General features: G+C 46.5%; 1 protein-coding gene across 7 annotated transcripts in view; it reads right to left on the bottom strand.

The window, feature by feature from the left end:
- The window catches only part of DOCK3 (dedicator of cytokinesis 3), a 257811-nt gene extending 249013 nt beyond the window's left edge, over positions 1-8798 (bottom strand). For all 7 annotated transcript variants that reach the window (XM_066245908.1, XM_066245906.1, XM_066245904.1 and 4 more), the window contains exon 1: positions 8419-8798. In XM_066245908.1, the coding sequence (XP_066102005.1) occupies positions 8419-8785 (367 nt within the window). In that variant the 5' untranslated portion in view covers positions 8786-8798. The remainder of the gene's footprint in view (positions 1-8418) is intronic.
- Positions 8799-20436: the final 11638 nt, after the last annotated feature.

Consider the following 20436-nt stretch of genomic DNA (forward strand, 5'->3'; position numbering starts at 1 on the left):
CCTTTTTAAGTGAAACAAATTTTACAGTTATGCTTATTATCAATTTTACAAGCTCAAGGTGGAAGAGATCTAGTTTGATTTTAGTCCATACAAAAGAAAACCTAGAGTTTAGTTGCTATGAGTTCAATATGAGTAATTAGTGAAAAATGGCAAGCTCAAGAAGTCTCCAAAAATCAGGCTTAATGCTACATTAACAAAAATGTCCAATTCTATGGAGATATATTTATAAAACCTTCTATATGCCTGGTACTGAGTTATGTCTGTCAATAATACAAACATAAATATGATATAATCCATAGTTCTAAGAGTTTAAAGCTTAAAGCAGTGTTTTCTTAACCATGGGTCACAAAATCAATTGAGTTGCCACAAATGTTTTTTAATGAAATAGAAATGAATAAAAAATATCAGAGTACACAGTATAAAGTACTCAGTATATACATCACAAACTTTTAACTTTTTCATATATATATATGTATGTGTATATGGGGGGGGCCTCGGGTTACGGCAGTCTCTACATACGACATTTCAAGTTTACAATGCTCACTCCAATAATAACTTGAAAAAAATGAGACATGAGTATTTTGACTTACACCATTAGCGTGGTACTTACGGGCTATGTGGGTGAATTTGTTTGGTTGCATGTAAAGGAAAAATACGTAGTATCGCGTCATATGAGTGAGGGAATTTCGGGCTGAGGACCCTAGTCAGGTCTACAGAGCTGTTATGGATGCCTTGAGATGCTATAGGCAGATTTTGGAAGAGAAGAAGTCACCATCGTTCCAGACTAGCCTGGAATAATCCTTTAAGAAGGTAGAGAGGCCTGCAGCAGATCCTGTACCCTCTGCATCAGCGGCTTCTCGAGATGAAACACCCATAGTACAGGTCGAATCATCTCCAGCATCTCCTGCATGTTTCTTAGGCAATCCTGATTCACCTGACAGAGCATCTCCAGCACCTTCTGCAGGTTCTCCTGCCTCTCCAGCTTCCTCCTCCCAGTGGGTCACTCTCTCCCACCTTGCAATGCCCCTGCCAGTGTGCAAGCCAACAACTGGAATAAAGGTACGGAATTTTTTACATTAATTCTTTGTCATTTCTTTCTGTTAATACAGTACAGTGTATTTATGTTCTTTTCCTTTTTCTGTGGCTTAGTTATGTTTTTATGTCTCAATTATGATTTTACAACTGTGTTAGGATAGGTAAGTGACTTAGGCTAGGGTGTGTTTCGACTTACACCAAAATTTGTGTTATATCACTGTCATAGGAACGGAACTGTGTAATAACCCAAAGACCCCCAGTATATATATGTGTGTATATATTACATTTATATATACACACAAGAAATAATTTTAAAATTTTTATTTATTTATTTTTACAGTGACAGAGAGACAGATAGGGACAGACAGACAGGAACGGAGAGAGATGAGAAGCACCAATCATCAGTTTTTCGTTGCGACACCTTAGTTGTTCATTGATTGCTCTCTCATATGTGCCTTGACCGTAGGACTTCAGCAGACCGAGTAACCCCTTCCTTGAAGTGAGCCTCGCTCAAACCAGATGAGCCCGCGCTCAAGCCGGGGACCTCGGGTCTCGAACCTGGGTCCGCTGCATCCCAGTCCAATGCTGTATCCACTGCGCCACCACCTGGTCAGGCAATTAAATGTATTTCTTACTGTAGACCAGTCAAAAGTTGGAATGACATTTGTCTACTGAACAGGATTAAATACGCCACTCTAAGGTACACAGAATATAAAAGTATAAAATCTTTCCAGTTGGAAAAAGAGAAGGTGTGGTCAAAGGTCTAGAAAAAGATTCACAAAAATAGTGTTATACAAAAGGGGCCTTGATAGGAAAATAATCTGAGAGAGAAAGACAGGAGAAAGCACCCATCTAGAAGGAATAATATGAATAAAGACATAATGAAACAAATAACAAGAAGTGCTTAATAGGTGGCAAATGTCCTGGCACATGGCAGCACAGAAAGTTCAGTTTGGCTAAAGCGTCAAGTACTAGTACGTCAGCAGATGAGGCTTAAAAACCAAATCTGAGCCATAACATGAAAAGTGCTGTGCATAGTAAACACTTGGTGACTGTTAGCTTTGTCAACTACCCTTACTTACTTAGTTCTGGCGCCTTAAACCCTATCTAGGGCCTAGCCAGTTAGCTCAGTCAGTTAAGAGCGTCATCCCAAAACAACAAGGTTGCGGGTTTGATCCTGTCGGGGCACACACAGGAAGCAGGCAAGGAGTGCCTGCCTGAGTGGAACAACAAATGAATGCTTCCCCTTTCCCCTCCCCTCTTTCTCCCTTCCTCTCTCTGTCTCTCTGAAAATAAAAAAGAAATTAAGCCCTGGCTGGATGGCTCAACCAGTTGGAGCATTATACCAGAGCATGAAGGTTGCCGGTTCGATTCCCCAGTCAGGGGATATGCAGGAGCAGCTCCACGTTCCTGTCTCTCTCTCCCTTCCTCTATCAAAAGAAAAAAAAAACTTATACAATTCTAAAATTTTATGAATTACTAAAGGACTACGATGCAAATTATTTGTATGCAGGCACAGAACACAAACTTAAGAAATGAGAGGGTATCTATTCTATTCAATAAAAAAGAAATGCTCTGATCACAACTATTTAACCATAAAATTGTCCCAAAAAGTGGTGAGGGCACTGTGACTAGATGTATTTGAATAAAGGCCACATGCACATATGTCTGAGGTATGATACTAAGTCTACAATATACAGTTCTGCATTTATTATACATGAATTATCCCATCAATTTTGGTTCTCATTCATTAATCAGCAAGAGCTCATGAATGAATTTTGAAGAAACAGATGGAAGCAGGAGGTTGAGACAGTATTCCATTGTAGGTAAGTAGGAAAACCGGAAGCTTCTGCATGACACTTTCCAACATAGTAATTATCTTTACTAGAGTACCCTAACGGTGACATAGCAAATCCACTCTAAGTACCTGGGCCACAGCTAAAATAATTTGGTGATGTATTTAAGTTCCCAGAGCCCTATGTGAAGAAAAAAATCTTGCTTTACCACACCAAATATGTCAAGAGGGGTTATGCAAGAGTCTTGAGAGCATAATCATACACAAGTTTGTTCATTACCGTAGAAGCATAACATTGGAATTAAAACCCTAATAGAGCATATCCAATAATGCTTATATGTTGGGAATAATTTCAGATCAAATGAAATATCTTTATAATAAAGATTAAAAGCACAAGAATTCAAAAAATAATCAAAATACAAACTATTAAAAATTAAAATTAAGCACTGATGTAAAAATATGGCATGAATATAAAGTACTTTCAACCTCAATGACCATTCTTTTGAGACTGTTATGCTTCAGAAGGTATCTAAAAACGCGAGATAGAAAATGGTTTCATGTTTACAATTTAGCTTAATGTTTCTAAAGCACATTTTCTTAAAACACTGCATGATCAAATGAACTGTAATATTTGAAGTCTATAGAATATTGCGGCATATTGCCTTTTCTATTAAAAATGTTGATAATTTCCAGTTGTTCACTTCCTGTTTGCTTTATGAAATGACGGATCAAAACAAAGACTTTGGTTTGGGAAGGTGCTCAATAAATGTTTGCTAAATTCAATTTCTTTCCTCCCTACTAACAATTTCTTTAAAAGAGGGCAATAGTATTCAACATATTTCTCAGGGCTGTTTAAAAACCTGCCTTCTGATATGTCATGCCTTAAATCTGTACTCATTATCAGTGCAAATCATTACATTGAGGAAAACACTAAATACTATGTAATCTTATAAAAATGTTTAACATAGAAACAAAATTCCTTAAATACAACTATCCAATCTATTGAAAAGTCTGTAAAGGATGCCTTATCTTTTAAGCCAGAGACACACACTTCTGAAAAACTCCTTTCAAAGGCAACACTGGATAATCAAAGAAACTGAGGCTCCAAATCGCAATGTCCTAAAATCAAATCTCAATTTAGGACTTACTGGCTTTAGTACCTTACTTAAGTCTCAACTAAAGTTTCTTTCTCAGTTGTTTAGAACAGAGGGGAGAGGTAATAATTATGGTGTAAGGTTCAAGAAGAAACATATTGTAGAAGTTCCTCATAAACACTAAACCAATACACATCAAGCACATCCTCACTTTTCAGAACAAAATTAAGTCCTGGGGAGGTGCCACCATTCTACTCCTGGTGGATGTGTTTGTCTCTAAGAGGCTGGGGCCCCTCAGGGGCTTGAAAGGCTAGGAATGCCTCATGGAGCAAGTAACTAAAGAGCCCACCACCCTCATCATATTTCACTGAGTTGTACCCCCTTTACCAATAGATTTAGTGAAATTTTGTAAACACTGGTTCTTTCAGTTCCCACAGAAATTTTTTAAGTTGAATTTATTTTAAAGAATTGAAGCTTAAAAAAAAGAAAAAAACACTGTTGGGTGCCCCCCCCCAATCTGGAGAAAATATAACAAAAAGAAATCAGGTAAAAATAAGACAGAAAATATGCGTTGCTTTTTAGTTTATATTTTTTAAGATTTTATTTATTGATTTTAGAGAGAGGATAGACAGAGAAAAGTGGGGGAAGGAGTTGGAATCATCAACTTGTAGTAGTTGCTTTTCTTTCTCGGGCAAGCCCGGGGCTTCAAACCAGAACCTCAGCATTCCAGGTGGACACTTCATCCACAGCACCACCACAGGTCAAACTACTTTTTAAATTAGAAAAATAAATATGATATTACAAAACCAAAATATAAGGCATTCTGGTTGGTAATGAGAAAAAAAATTGTCAAGGTCTACTAAGTGGAGGTTAGGAAAGAATAAGCAACAAATGCCCTGAATTATTTTAAAATTTACCTCATGAATAACTGCCTCTCATTTAACAGGCAGTATGTCCTTCTCTATGCCCATGCTTCTCTAGGCCCCTCCTCAGAAAATAACAATTTTTCTAAAGCTAAACTCACATTCCTAGGAAATCAAGAACTGTGGTACGGATAATGGGTTAGCAAGCAGAGACAGAAATCTGTGTTCCAAGGTGGTCATTTTTTTAAAATTTACCTATTAAAACAATCATACCACTGAAAGAAGTAAGAAGAGAGTTGCTTTGTTTGGCAAAAAAAGCAACTAAATAAATAAGAATAAATAAGATGACCTTGTGAAGCAACTTCCACTGCAAAGATGTCGAACCTTTGTTGCTATACTACTTCAGGAGTTTATTATTTAGAAACATTGCTGTTTGTCGCTGGCATTTGCTGCTGCAATTAAGAGGAGAGGGAAAGTATTTTCTTGGTCTTTGGTTCCCGTCTTTGGTAGTATGGGTGCAATCAATATAGAAAAAGACAGATGTTTCATAAAAATACCTGGATTTTTCTCACCTAAGTACTTTAGAACAAGAAGCTTTCTGGAAAGGTAAAATAAAAAAATGAAAAGATGCAAAGCTTTCCAAGTATTTGCAGCAACAGAAAGGAAAGCAGTCTCTAGCAGGGGAAGAGACAAGGAGTCAGAGTACGGAATAAAGGGTTCAGTAAGGAACAGCCCCCTATAATACTAGAAAAGAACAGCAAGTGAGTCGAGCACATCACAATTGCTGAAGGACAGAAGAAGGACTAGCAGCCTCTGAGATCCAGTTTCTTCATCTGTATCATGAAAATAGCGTTAGTGTTGCTCTGGGAATCTACGCAGTACAACATAAGTGAGAATCCCCAGCACAATGACTGAATAACTGTTTTGATCCTCAAAAAAGGGCCGTTTTCTCCCCTTCCTCTGAAGTCTATCACAGAATACTAAATTGAAAGGAAAGCTCAGATATCACCTTGTCCCAAGTTAGTAAATCAAATAATTTTAAAATATTTCAACGTGCACAGAATTTCTAAATTATAAAAAAAAAAAAAATTAAAAGGTAGAGAGATATTACTACGATATCTCAGAAACCTTACCAATGTCAAGCCTTACCAGTGCAGAGGAAAAACTCTTTGCACTGCTGCAACAAGGCTCTTTCCCTCACCAACATCCGGGCAATCCCCCCCAGTGGTAGAAAACACAAATAAGTTTCCCCTCCTTGCGGTACGGATAATGGGTTAGCAAGCAGAGACAGAAATCTGTGTTCCAAGGTGGTCATAAAAATCAAAGCTGAAACTCAAAAACATTCTCTCAGAGGAATAATAATAATGGTCAGATTTTCAAGTTAGCAATTAAAACAATCATACCACTGTAAATGGACTACTTTTCTCATTTTATGAACAATATTTAAGCTACATTTAAATTAAACTGGATTTTATGAACAGGCCTAGGAGTGCAGCCTGACATGCCCATGGGGAAAAAATGTATCCTGAGTTTTGAAAAATTTAGACAAGAATTTTCAGATCAAAACTGCAGAAGGGACAGTAGAAGAAAGCAATGAAAGAAGTAAGAAGAGAGTTGCTTTGTTTGGCAGAAAAGGCAACTAAATTATACTAAATCACAGCTATCAATGTCTTCAGAATAACTGCCTCTCATTTAACAAGCATTATGTCCTTCTCTATGCCCATGCTGGGCCCCTCCACAGAAAATAACAATTTTTCTAAAGCTAAACCCACATTCCTAGGAAATCAAGAATTTCATTCCATCTTCCTGGTATGTGACTAAGTCACACACCAAATCCTAGTGCCTTGAGATTCACATACGCCTATCTTGATTACCTTGCATTGCCTCCTTCTCAGAACTAACACACCAGAGGAAAATAGCTACCTAGTGTTGTTATTATTACTATAAGCACTAAAGGAAAAAAAAGAAACTAACATTTATTAAGAACTTGGTAGGCTCTCATTTGATTTTCACAACCCTGCAGGTAAATGTTATCTCAAATTTACAAATTAAGAAAATTATGTTCAAAAACTTACCCAAGGCACCCATAAAGAAAAGCCAAGACTCACAACTTGGCCAGCTCCACTACTCGAGGGTTCCGCCCCAAAGGGAAAGAAAGTAAGTGCCACTGGACAGCTGACCCCTTTCACATCAATTATTTATTCTAGTTAAGCAGCTCTGAAGGCAAGTTATGGAGAAGAGAGCCCATCAACTCTCCATTTCACAGAATCTATTCAGTATTTAGGGAAGACTCTAAAAGAAATGGTAAAATGTCCCCAGAGGTGCATCTCTCCTCTTCCCATCATTTCCCAATTCCGGCTCAGCAGAGGCTCTAGCAGGAGGGCTCCCGTTATCACCTCCATCCTAGCACACGTTATTATGCCAGTATAGCATAGCTAATGAAAAACTTACAGTTACCTTTCAGCACAAGGATTTCTACCAACTCAGATCTCACTGCAGGTTCTTAAATTTAAATTTAGTTTTCACATAACTTGCCTGATGGTATTCCTAAACGTTAACACTGCCAGTTTTAAAAAATGATTTTGTGCTGAAATGGGAACAAAATCTTGGTTTGGCTACAGTAAAAATGGGCAACAATAAAAATATATGTTTAGACAAATTACCCATCTATGCTTTTTCATGACAACTTAAGTGGGGAACACTGTACACTCAACATTTTTAAATCTCTAACTGAAAGAAGATGACAAGTGACTTACAATACTGTAATGTGACTTGAATTCCTCTATTGTGTAATTGCCCCAAAACATTAACATTATTAAAAGTAAAACTAACATTTAACCCTTTATATAATGTCATACTCTTTTTAAAGATGTTGTTATAAAGATTGTTTAGTTTCTGTGGTCTAACACTTGCAACAGATTAAAAAAGAGGATTCTAAGAGGACTAACGGTCTCATCTAAAAGCAGGTTTGTTTTTAACAAAACCGACACTATAATACACGCTATGCTTAACATCGAGACACGTCCAGAATCACTTCCCATTGTAAGGTAATTATTTGTAATACTGACAGCAGAACAAATTAAGCTGAATCAAACATGTGAAGACAAATGTCCGCAAAATTTTGAATTGGGAAAATGATGTCAACATTTTTTTTTTTTTTGTAATATTCCGGTCCAAAAATAAACACTGGGCTCATCAACCAAGGTGCGGAAACATATTAGAGAAAACAGGTTTCCAGAATTTGGCTTCTTGGGTAAAACTGCCCGGAGCTCCGCACCAGAGACCTCGGGCGGCCGCCGGGCCCTGCCCACCCCTCCCGGCCGCCGCACCTGCCCAGGCCACGCCGCCAGCGCCCCCTGCCGCCCTCCCCGCGCCCCGCGCCCCGATGCCACCTCCGCGCCCCGCATTCCGAGCCCGCACTGCACGCCCCGAGCCCGCGCCCGCGCCGCCCCCACCCGCGCTCGCCCCGCGCCCCGATGCCACCCCCGCGCCCGCCCCGCGCCGAGGCCGCGCAGCCTGCGGGCAGGGGCGGGGGCGCGCGGGCGCGCAGCGAGGCGGGGTCGGCCCGGCGCCGACAGCACGGGCGCGTCCCCCCGGCCTCCCGCCGCGGCCGGGCCGGAGCCTCACCTACCTACGCCGTATTTCTCCTCCTCCGTGGGGGTCCACATGGCCGGGCCGGGCGCGGCCCCGCGGGCGACAGCGCGGCGGCCGGGCGACAGCGCGGCGGGGACGGCCGCGGGCCCGGCTGTGGCGCACCGCGAGCCGAGGCGGGGGCGGTCAGGCGGCGCGGGGCAGTGGGCGGTGCATCGCTTGCAGGCCGCCCGGGATGCCGCGGCCGCCACGTCCGCACCGCGAGGCTCCCGGCGGCGCGGGCGAGGGCTCGCCACTTGTCCGCCGCCGCCGCCGCCGCTCGGTCCCTCACAGCTCCGCTCGCTGCTTGGCTCCCGGCGCCGCCGCGGCTCGGCTCGCCTCAGCGGGCTCGCAAAACGCCCGCGCATGCGCCACTCCCCGGCGTGCGGGGGGCTCGCGCTGCCCGGGCTCGCGCCGCCCGAGCCCGCGCGAGAGCCCACCCGCCGCCGCGCGCCAGCGGAGGGCAATCCGCGAGAGGCGATTGGACGGGTCCCGCCTGGCTCTTCCCCGGACCCGAGGCCCTGGGCCGCAGCGAGCGCTGCAGGCAGTGGGCCTGGGCCCGGGGGAGGCCCTCCGACCCCTGTGGCATCCGCGTCCCGTGCCTCCTGCCAGGCATGTCGACATCGCCGCGGGCCCGCTGGCCGCAGAGAGGACAGCCCAGCAGGACGGGAAGGATACCGTTTTTAGACCCATCCCAGGGTCACCCACAGTTGTCATGGCCCCATTCCGGAGACGCCGCTCCGCGGGGTGGAGTAGCCCCGGGAGAACCATGCGGGGCGTGCTCGTGCCCCTGGCTCTTGGGTCTAGAGAAGCCTTCTAGGCCCTTGTTTCGCGGAATTAGCCTGCGTGGTAAATGTTTGGACACTGAGCAGTCCCAGTAGCTCTTCTGAGTAACGAAGCGCTTCTTCCTTGGGATCAGAGGTTCCAGCCCTGCGCACTGCCTCTGCTGCTCCTCTGCCTTCCAGGCCACTCTGAGTTTCTGGCTCCGTCCCCAAACTTTCCTTCTTTCTCTGCTCCCTAAGAATCTGTTCATTCATTGTGCCTACAAATATAACCTTGTGATGCCAGGTCAACACTCCTCAAAGCCCAGGAAAAGAAACATGGTGTTCCCAGCCTTCATACCAGCAGATCCATCTATCTGTCACAAGCACTACCAAGTCAAAATCTTCACTAGAGTTCTTAGAGACACTTGGACACCCCCCACCCACCCACACACACGCTTCAGAGCCCAGCTCAGTGCCTCATCTCCAGGAAACCTTCCCTGATCTTGCAGCTACTAGACTGGAACTTTCCCTCTTTCCTGGGGTCAGATCTGTGTGTTCCGGGCCAAAGTCAACTTTCTGGTCTCTCAACACACAGCCTAAAACCTGACACACTTGTTGAGTAGGAAGCAAAACAAATACAAGAATGTCTTGGTAATCAACAAACCTTGTTGAGTCTTCCTTCACAATGTCCTTTTTGATTGGTTACTTCTCCCAGGCCTGACAGTGCTCAATCTGGATTATAGTAGTCCCCTATAATTCCCATTATTCATTGGAGGGACACATTCCAAGACTCCCAGTAGATGTCTGAAACCACAGATATTATTAAACCCTATTATTTTTTCTTATACATACATACCTTTCACTTAAAGGACTATACACCTTCTCTTTGGCATACCCAAATTGCCAGCGTCACTACTTTTGTACTTTGGGGCCATCATTATTAAATAAAATAAATGTCACTTGAACACAAGCACTGTGATACCATGACAGTCGATCTAGTAACCAATGGGTAGAGAACATCTACAGCATGGAAATGCTGGACAAAGGGATGATTCGGGTCCTGGGTGAAATTTCATCACACTATTCAGAACAGCATGCAATTTAAAATTTATGAACTGTTTATTTCTGGAACTTTCCATTTAATATTTTTATGCCATAGCTGAAGGTAGGTGACTGAAACTGCGGAAAGCAAAACGATGTATGAGTGGGGACTGCTGTATTGCCACAGATTCCAAGTTCCTGACCTATAGACTCCTCCTCCCACCAACAAAGGCTGCCCACTCCGGTCCCCAGGAAATGTTCTGTAAATGATTGAGTTCCCCAATAGCTAGATACTTCTTTTTTCTGCTGGTCCAAAAATGTACTAAAAGAGATAACTTTATTTTATTTATTATTTTGTGTGTGTGTGTGTGTGTGTGTGTGTGTGGTGACAGAGACAGAGAGAGTCAGAGAGAGGGACAGATAGGGACAGACAGGAAGAGAGAGAGATGAGAAACATCAATTCTTCGTTGTGGCTCCTTAGTTGTTTACTGATTGCTTTCTCATATGTGCCTTGACAGGGGGGCTACAGCAGACTGAATGACCCCTTGCTCAAGCCAGCAACCTTGGGCTCAAGCTGGTGAGCCTTGCTCAAACCAGATGAGCCCACGCTCAAGCTGGCGACCTCGGGGTCTCAAACCTGGGTCCTCCACATCAGAGTCCAATGCTCTATCCACTGAGCCACTGCCTGGTCAGGCTAAAAGAGATAACTTTATTTATGTAGCTAACTCTTCCAGGAAGATAGACCCGGCCCAGTGGCTACCATGAGAACACATAGTATGAAATGGAGCCATGTTCCCACACATTTTTCTCCAAGGAGCTATCCAGCAAATGGGGCCAAGTTCTACAGAGCAACCTTAAAGCTCTTATTTCATCCTCTCATTTCACTTCATTAGCTGATGTGTGTGAAGACAGCCTTAGAGCCTAAGGGCGGGTTTTCCCAAGTTTCCTCTCTTGATCTCAGTCTGAATACATCTTAGACGGCAGCTTCCGCAGACAAAGACTGTCCCAATCCCTGACTGCGCACCTCAACTCAGAGGGCCCCTGAGAAGTCCCAGAGTCCTACAGCATTGCTGTTTGTACTAAATTTAGGTTGTTTTCTTGAGTTGATGGCAAAGGGCAAAGCACACATCATGGAGAATCAGCCTTCAGCAGGACTGTGCACCTGCTCTCCTGTACCCACAGCATCTGCTCTGAGCCCTTCCTCCGGCTCTCAGTCCACTAGACTGAGCTGAGCAGCTGACGGAGGCTCTCAATCGCGCCCACCCCCACCCCGCACAGACACACCCCTCCCAGCATGGCAGCTGACCTCCAACTTGCCTCTGAAAATCAGGATCCTCAGCTTCCTGTCCTCCCCTCCTTTCCACCCACCCTTCCTCGTGTTCTCACCGCCACCCACCCAAGTTCACTGCGGCCCCTCTCAGGATCCCCAGGAACCCCTGCACCATTGTTCCCTACCCCCTAACCCCCGTTTTTACCCTGCTCTGTTGCACAGGCTCCTCCTGTGGTCCCCGTCACCTCACTTCCCATTCCCTCTCTCTTCCTCCTCTTTATCTGACTTCCAAGGACAATCATCCTCTCCTCTTTAGAGCCCTCTATTTCCATGCAAACCATTTGTCTCTCAGTCCTCGAAAGTTTGCGTTCCGACCTTGTCACCTTCCAGAAACTGCTCTCCCAGAAGTCCCCAGGGCCATGCCAACACCTTTGCCCTTCCCTGGCTCTGGCTGGGCCTTTGCATACAGCATCCCTCAGCCCATGTACTCTTCTCTCTTGAAACATGGACCGGACCCTCATTACCCTCCAAGGGCCACTTCCCCCAGGAAAGCTTCCCCACCTGCTTTTTACTGAAGCACGTTTGCTCTCCCATGAGGACCTATCCTGTAGCACATTTGATCCAAGAGAACACATGTGTCCTCCTTGCACATTGACAAGCATCTGTTTCTTCCTTCAGTGGCAAACATTGCTCTTCATTTAGTTTTACCCACACGGAGACTAACATAGAGCCTGCCACCTAACAGGAACTTAACTGCTACATACTCTCAGCTGAATGATCTGCCTGTCTATTTCCTGACAGCGTAATGAAATAGGCTGGGGAAAAAGAATTGGGAAGTTTGCTTCAGCCAGTCACAAATCTCCAATCCAATTCGAGTAAACTTCCATGATATAGGCACATTAGCTTTAATGAAAAATCCACTGAGCTATCCCACTGAGTAGCCATATAACAGATAAGCATGGTGGAGCGATTTATCTAAGAAACAAAAAAAGTTTGCAGCGGTTTGACCTATCATGTCACTATTACTTTAGGGTTAAAGCCTTTGGGGTATTGGGGTTAAACTCATGACCAGGTGATAAATTGCAAGGTAGTAAGTGGAAAAGAAATCAAGTGTTCAGCAGGACATTCTTTAGGATCAGTGGCTATTAAAAATAGGCCATAACAAAATAGATTTTGTACATCCTGCAGACAGCATCATCTTTTTCTGTTAAATGGAACTTAAGCCAATCAACAATTTTTTAACATGAGCAAACCCCATGATGATAAATCCCTCATCAGCTTTGGTGAGTGAGACCAGCCCTCTACCAAGCTGGATGAGCTACACTGATCTTCTCTCCTTGTTTTCTGCTGCCTGGAGAATCAGAGGCTCTTAAGGAGCCAGCCAGTCTGATGACTCAGCTCATAAAACAATGTGTGACCACAAAGATGATGTTTATTCAGGAGCATTCTGGAGTCTCTTGCTAATGAAGTTGGCAAGCAGTAGGCGAGTGGCACACGATACTCATTCTCCCCAGAGTTTCTGGCCCTGGTGCGAGAGCAGCGCTCACTGCCCTCGCCCAGTCGCCCCATCGTGGATCTCATCTGGTGCGGCATGTGGGGAAACTTCAGAGAAATGCATTGGGGGTAGAGGCAGGCCCCGGTGAAGTGCAGGTGATGGTGGTGACATTCCGCCCACTCTGGATCAGGAGCTGCCCGGAGCTAGAGCTTAGGCCCATATGCAGTCCAGGGGCAGGTGGACTGGCGGCTCAGGAACATGTGTGACCCAACTCAGCTCTGCCCTGCTGGGTTCTTCTAGGAACAGGTCTGCCCCGGTTAACAAAGCATCTGCAGAGCTTGTGTTCTTCGTGGCAGAGAGACGCCCAAGTTTGTCTCACTTCACCACCAGCCCTTCTGTTCCCCCAAAGCAACAACTTCTAGGAACGCTCCTCTTAGGAGACAGTATTCAAACAAAGACCCCACAAAGCAGGTTAACCCAGAGGTGACTAACAATGTTAGGGTCCTTTCAGGCGAAGAGACCCAAGTGACTGAGATTATATTATTAGTGTTTTGCTTTAAATTTTGTTACATCTGAATATCTTTGCAAGGGGGAGGGTAGAGAGAAGGGTGTGAAAAAGAAACAGATTAAGCAGTGCAATATTTCATTATTTTTCTTAAAATGACAAGCTTTAGCCATCTGTTCCTATTTTATCAACCCATTCAAAATATTAAAATGCCGATTCCTTGAAGTTAGCCAGGCTCTTTCAAATGAGAGATGACCAACGCTTCCCTGATTTCAACCTCTGGAGACTGATGTGGCACTTCTGAAGGGGCCGTCGCTCTCAAGCCCCAGCAAGAGAAACACCTGGATATGTCCCAAGCTCCTCAGCACTTCCTGCCCATTGGGGACTTGGAGCTAGCTGGAGACACTGCTGAGCTAGATTCTCTCTGACGTCCTCAGGGCCTCACACACCGGGACTGACGCATAGCAGGTGCTCAGTAAATACTGCTTGAAGGGACAGTGAACATGTCGTTTCTTTTCCTAGAAATTTCTTTATTCCAATACAGTTTTTGTTGGTTTGTTTATGTTTCTGTCCAGAAAAATGGGAGGAGATAGAATAAAAAATTAAACAAGATCCTCCTGGCAGGAAGGGCAAGTAGATAGAAACTTGGCATCACTTTAGTTCTCCTTTCCCTTCGGGGGACATAACTGTGCCCTTGAATTTCTGCACGAAGTCACCAAGGAGGAATTGAAATTAAAAACCTTGGAGAGTAATTAGCAACAAAACATTCTAACATCAAGAAGTGAATTTTATGGGACCATATTTATAACATTAATTGGGCCTCTGCGTAGCCAAATGGTGAAATTATTGCTCCAATACAAATAGGCCCAAAACAGAAAAAGAGCCCAGAATAACACAAATATTGCAAATCAGGACAGAGGTAATTTCTCTACACGTTGGTAAGAAGCAACCAATTGCAATGCCCTCACCAGTTCACTCAAGGGCAAAAAAAGCCTGTTTGGCATAGCACCGCCTACCCTATCTCTGAATTGTTCTGGGGCTTGGGCTAGATAGATAACAGAGAGACTGTTCCCACCACTTCACACGCTTCTCCCATCTTGAAGTGTGGGAAATTTTTTTTTTTTTTTGTATTTTTCTGAAGCTAGAAACGGGGAGGCAGTCAGACAGACTCCCGCATGCACCCGACCAGGATCCACCCGGCACACCCACCAGGGGGCAATGCTCCATGCATCCGGGCGTCGCTCTGTTGCGACCAGAGCCATTCTAGCGCCTGGGGCAGAGGCCATGGAGCCATCCCCAGCGCCCGGGCCATCTTTTGCTCCAGTGGAGCCTCGGCTGCAGGAGGGGAAGAGAGAGACAGAGAGGAAGGAGAGAGGGAGGGGTGGAGAAGCAGATGGGCACTTCTCCTGTGTGCCCTGGCCGGGAATCGAACCCAGGACTTCCGCACGCCAGGCCGAAGCTCTACCACTGAGCCAACCGGCCAGGGAGGGAGAAATTTTAATCAATCATTCAGCACATATTTAGTGAGTATCTGTTTGGACCAGGTCCAGAGCAGAAAATCTTTATGGTCCTTCCTGTCCCAGAGTTTACCATCTACTTGGGGAAGAAGAGACATTGAACCAGTTATCACACAAATGAATCTCTAATTAAAGACCTAAGTACTAGAACAGAAGAGTACAAATGTACAAAGGGAGCATCCGTCAAGGGGCCTGACCTAGTTTGGTAAGTCAGGGAAGACTTCTCGGAGGAAACCGTGCTTAAACTGGAAACTGACAATGCAGGTGAATCAGCCAAGTAAAGGATAGACAGTGCTCTGGGCAGAGGGAGCAGCCTTTGGGGAACTAGGTCTGGTGAGAGGGGAGCCTGAAGCAGCCAAGATGTGAGAAAGCCAGTGTGGCCAGGATGGGACGAGCCAGCAGCGAGTAAGTAGATAGTGGGAGGAGATGTGGCTGGAGTGGGAGGCAGGGTCATACGTCCCATGACATTGGGGCAGCAACCATTGCTAGGTCTCGGGTCAGAGGCAGAGATGAGAGATGTGACTAAGACAGGCTGTAGGGCCAGGCCCTTCAAGGTGATTCTGGTCTTGTTGGGGGAACAGTCTAAGCAAAGGCCCACCCCCTTGAGTTCTGAGCTCAGCCGCCCGTTGTACAGTCCTCAATTCTCTAAGCACCTAAAGCCATGCAGAACCGCTGCTCACTCTGGACCACCCCAGGCTTCCCCTTCTGTTTGAGCCCATCCTTCCTGGACTGTCAAGATGGCACAGGCTTAGCCCACATCTCCCAGGCTTGGAGGGGAAGTGCTTCCTCCCAACGGAGCCAACTCTCCAGAGCCTAGGAAGAGTTGCAGGCCCTACTGCTTCAACTGCCATCTCAGCACCTTGCTTGAGCCGCAGTCCTGCCAACGTTGAGAGCCTAGGGAAGAAAAGCATGCCAAGAAACAGCTGGCCCTGAACTGGGTCAGGGACCACCGCTGATCTCCTTGAGGAACATTTCGTAGAAGATCCAAAAAAAAAAAAAATTCTTTTTAAGAACTGTCTTCTGTGCACATCAGATGTGTACTCAGAACAATATGGACCCTGATCCAGGAGGAGAAGGACAGTACTCACTCTGGTACCACTGAGGAAGAGCAACGCAAAGAAATGGAGAGAATTTTGTTCTCCAGTTAGCACGGAGGGTGATGGATGAGAATTTATACTATGCAGACATGAATTATGGAATGATCGAGAAAATGGTCTCCATCCAGAAACCTCTCACGCCAGGAGACATGGCAATTTTTCTTAAGAAGTTGTTACTGGGTGGTCCTTGCCGAAACCACAACTGGCGCTCAGCCTACCCCAACCCCAACCCCAACCCCAACCTGTCATCTAGGCTACTGCCAGCTCTTGGGCATTTTCAAGTTGTAAGTGACCTGGAGCATGAGGTCTCTGCATTCACATCCAGCTTTAGACACTTCGAGTAGCTTAACCTCTCTGACTGCACTTTTCTGACAAGTGGGAACAGTAACAGCTTCTGCCTCAGGGATGCTTAACTGAATAATGCCTGTGACGTTCTCAACACAGAGCTAGCCCACTGGAACCTGGCTCCCCTCCCCACCCACTCAGATCGCTTCCCAGAAGTGCTTGGTCTCCTTGCATCTGGGGAACCAGGCTGCGAGAGTATGTTCGGCCATCCCACCCAGACGCTGGCCTTCCGCGTCCGCCTCTCACCGGCCAGCACTTAGATCAGCACCAGCCCTTTCTCTCTCTCCTCAACACCAAAAGGTATTGATTTCCCTGAGCTGTTTTCACGATTCCTTGAGAACCACACAGGCCATTGATTCCCTTCTGTGACCATCATACCCCCTGTTTGTAGACAGTTTTCCTAGAGGCGGGGGGGGGGGGGTCTTCAGCTCCCAGGGCTCAGCTCTGTTGCAGTTTGCACTGGTTTAAAGGCCAAACGTGAATTTCTCCCCATTATTGTACGGTGTCTTGTCACACAGACTCTCTCTGTTTCATGCATTAGTCACAGTCTTGCTATCAAATTAAATATTCCTCGGCGGTTATTTTTAGAGAAATCTTTTTCTAACTCTACATGGCGCAGTGATGTGTGCGCACCCACAGTTCTGGATCCCAGGCACTCACTATCAGATGGGCTCCGCACTGTGTGAGGGCTCAGATTCCTCTGGAAAGCAGCCGTGGTGCAATGGAGTCTGCAGCCCGGCTCTGTCCGCGGTCTCCCCTGCCCAGACCAAAACAACGAATCCCCTAAGCCTCAGAGGAGCCTATCCTTCGTTAGGGAGTTCACCGAAGGCTCCCGGCACAATTGTGAGTTAAGCCAAGCATGCTCGTGCCATCTCATCCACTTGTTTGACTCGCCCGTCAGTCCCAGTACAAGGGCCTCAAGTGTGATTGTGCCCCCGTGCCCTGCACCCCCATGGAAACCTGCTCTCAGGAAAGGGCCTGTAACTCTCCTGACTGAGGCCTGAGTGAATGACAGAGGTTTCATTCCTGCTCATTCCCAGAGCTGTCACCTGCTCAGGTCAGCATCGACAGAGAAATGAGGGCCTCAGAACGGAATTGCAGACTTAGCTCAGGCGGGTGTGAGTAAAGGAGGAGGGGCTTGCTAACAGCAAGTTCTCTGCACCCACTGAAAGGCATCACATCGTGAGTTTAAGAAAGCTGTGTGTATCTTAGTCTTAAGGAGCACATAATGGGGTAGAAGCCACAAAACCCACAAAAAGGCACTAGATAAGAATTCCAGACGGACTCAGCACTTCTCCCTGGGATGTGGACTATAGAGGAAGGAGTGGGCTTCTGAGTCCTAATGTTGCTCCCACATGCTGATGTCCACTGGCTGTGATACCCTGGGTCTCACTCACCCAGAGCAAGTGAGGCTAGGGGCAGTGGCGGAGAGGTCGGCCAAATTCTGAGCTCAGTTCACAGGCTTATTTGGCCTCACACCAAACTGTTTCCTCCCTGGAGCCTTCATCAGCGAAGAAGGTGATGCTCTGGCCTCCGTCTGGGTTTTTATTTCTCAACTGGTTCAGAAGGTGAATGGGTGAAAGGAGACTGCTTATGGAGAGACCGCTAAGAGAGCACCTGCAGGCTAAAGATGTCATGGACATTCGGAAGCAGACAGGCCAAGTGGACCCCAAGGCCCAGGATGTGAAAGGACCTGGCTGAGGACGCCAGGTCTCAGAGGATGAGTCTGGTTGAACATGGCTCAGGGGTCAAGACAGGGCACTCTTGGTGGAGGTCTCATGAATCAAGGCACAAAGAGGAGCAAACACAGGTAGGAAGCATTCGAAGATTTCCTTGGGAGAGGCAGCCAGTGGGTGAAGACAGATGGCAGAGAATTCCTAGCAGTCAGTAGAGACTACATCGGCCGGGCGGCCAAGGCCCGTTTCCCAAAGACTTGCTGCGTCCAGGAGAAGTGACCAGGGGCAGAGTCAGTGATGGCTTAGGGGAGAGTCTGCAGGGCGGGTTCCCGAATGTCAGGGCGTGGGTCTGGCCCGGGGAAGTGGCACTAAAACCTGGGCAGAAAGGACCCCTCAAAGCCTTCAGGGGGAAGAAGGGAGATGGTCCGGGAAGACATGGGACTGGCTGGCAGGGAAGCGGGAGATGGTCCGGGAAGACACAGAGGCTTACCTTGGGTCACAGCAGTGGGCGGGCATGACCTGGCCAGGGCCTGGTGAGCCACTGGGAAAGTTCCAAGTGTGAGTCACTAACAGGATCTGCTCCCTCCCATCAGGGGAAATAGAACCAGCCAAGGAACAAAGGGGAAAATGAGCATCTTCTCAGAGAAAGACAGATTGAAGCGACAGTGAGACACTTTCTCTGGCCCATCAACTAAAAGGAAAAATTTCAATGACAGGAGACAAGCAGTTAGGGACATGAGAATGGGCTGTGTCACGTAGTGTTTGTCAGTGGAGTGGGTCTAGTTGACCCCTGCCCAAGCAAGATGGCAGGGGTGTCACAAACCCCCAAAACATTAGTTCTGTGAAAAGGGGTTGAGGGAAAGCTCCACCCACATAGATGTTAATATAATATTGCCAGTAGATATTGGAAGTAACCCAAAGACCACCATGGAATAAATTATTTTGAATATGAGGCATTGTCCCATGCAATTTTTTTTTCTTTCTTTCTTTTTTTTTTTTTTTTTTTTGTATTTTTCTGAAGTTGGAAACAGGGAGGCAGTCAGACAGACTCCCGCATGCACCCGACCAGGATCCACCCGGCATGCCCACCAGGGGGCGATGCTCTACCCATCTGGGCCACTGCTCTGTTGCAACCAGAGCCATTCTAGCGCCTGAGGCAGAGGCCATGGAGCCATCCTCAGCGCCCAGGCCAACTTTGAACTCCAATGGAGCCTTGGCTGCAGGAGGGGAAGAGAGAGACAGAGAGGAAGGAGAGAGGGAGGGGTGGAGAAGCAGATGGGCACTTCTCCTGTGTGCCCTGGCTGGGAATCAAACCCGGGATTCCTGCACGCCAGGCCGACGCTCTACCACTGCGCCAACAAGCCAGGGCCTACCCCATGCAATTTTATGCAACCAATAACCACAATGAAAGCCATATTTCAACATGGAGCCTGTCTATTATGTAATGTAACATTCAGTGAAAAATAATCAGGCCCAAAACTCTGTTCACAGCATAGTTACAATTATGCGAGAACAGTTGCATGTAGAAACAAACCAGAGTAAAATATTCCAGGAAAAGAAGCTCTCCCTCCTTTCTGCAATTCCCCAATGAGTATAGTGGCTTTTATGATAAACTTCCCTAAATAAAGCAGTGCAGCTCTCTCGGGGAAATGACCGCCATAGGCAGGCCGCAGAGCTGGGCAGCCCCGCGCTCCGGGGGCTACTCTCCCACGCTTCTTGTAGCTCATCCCTCCTGGTGATGACCATGGAGGATTTCTAGAAGCTGAGCTCTCGTGATAGAGAGCTTTGGGCATAGTTCCAATGTCTGGTTCATCCTCTCCTCTCTCTCCAGCCTGTGTTGTCTACACATTCACCCTGGCTGACCCAGGCCCTGACTTCCAGGGCACAGGGCCCGTTTTTCTCTTTCCCCGTGGCCTGTGAGGGCTCTGGTCTCTCAGCAGATGCCTAGAACTCCTCAGGGCTCCTCACTGAGTGTTTGGAGAAAGGCAGCCTCTCCCCCTCGCTGTGCTCACTGCCTCGTGTCCGTATCTACAGCTCCCGCCCCTCCGGTTGGGCTCCCAACCCTAACACTCCATTGAAATGCCCATGTTAAGGTCATCAAGGTTGTCTGTGATGGAAAATCTAATGGTTGTTTCTCTGTCTTTCTCCTACTTTTCCTGCGTAGTGACATCCAACACCTGTGACCATCCCTTCCTAGGAACACTTACTTCAAGAGACTTCCAAAAAAGATACTCTTTGGGTTTTCCTCCTCGCTCACTGTTCCCTCGCAGTCGACTGGGCTGGTTCCTTCCTATGGCCCTAACTATGCC

The sequence above is a fragment of the Saccopteryx bilineata genome, chromosome 10 (genome assembly GCF_036850765.1).
Source record: "Saccopteryx bilineata isolate mSacBil1 chromosome 10, mSacBil1_pri_phased_curated, whole genome shotgun sequence".
Taxonomy (NCBI): Eukaryota; Metazoa; Chordata; class Mammalia; order Chiroptera; family Emballonuridae; genus Saccopteryx; species Saccopteryx bilineata.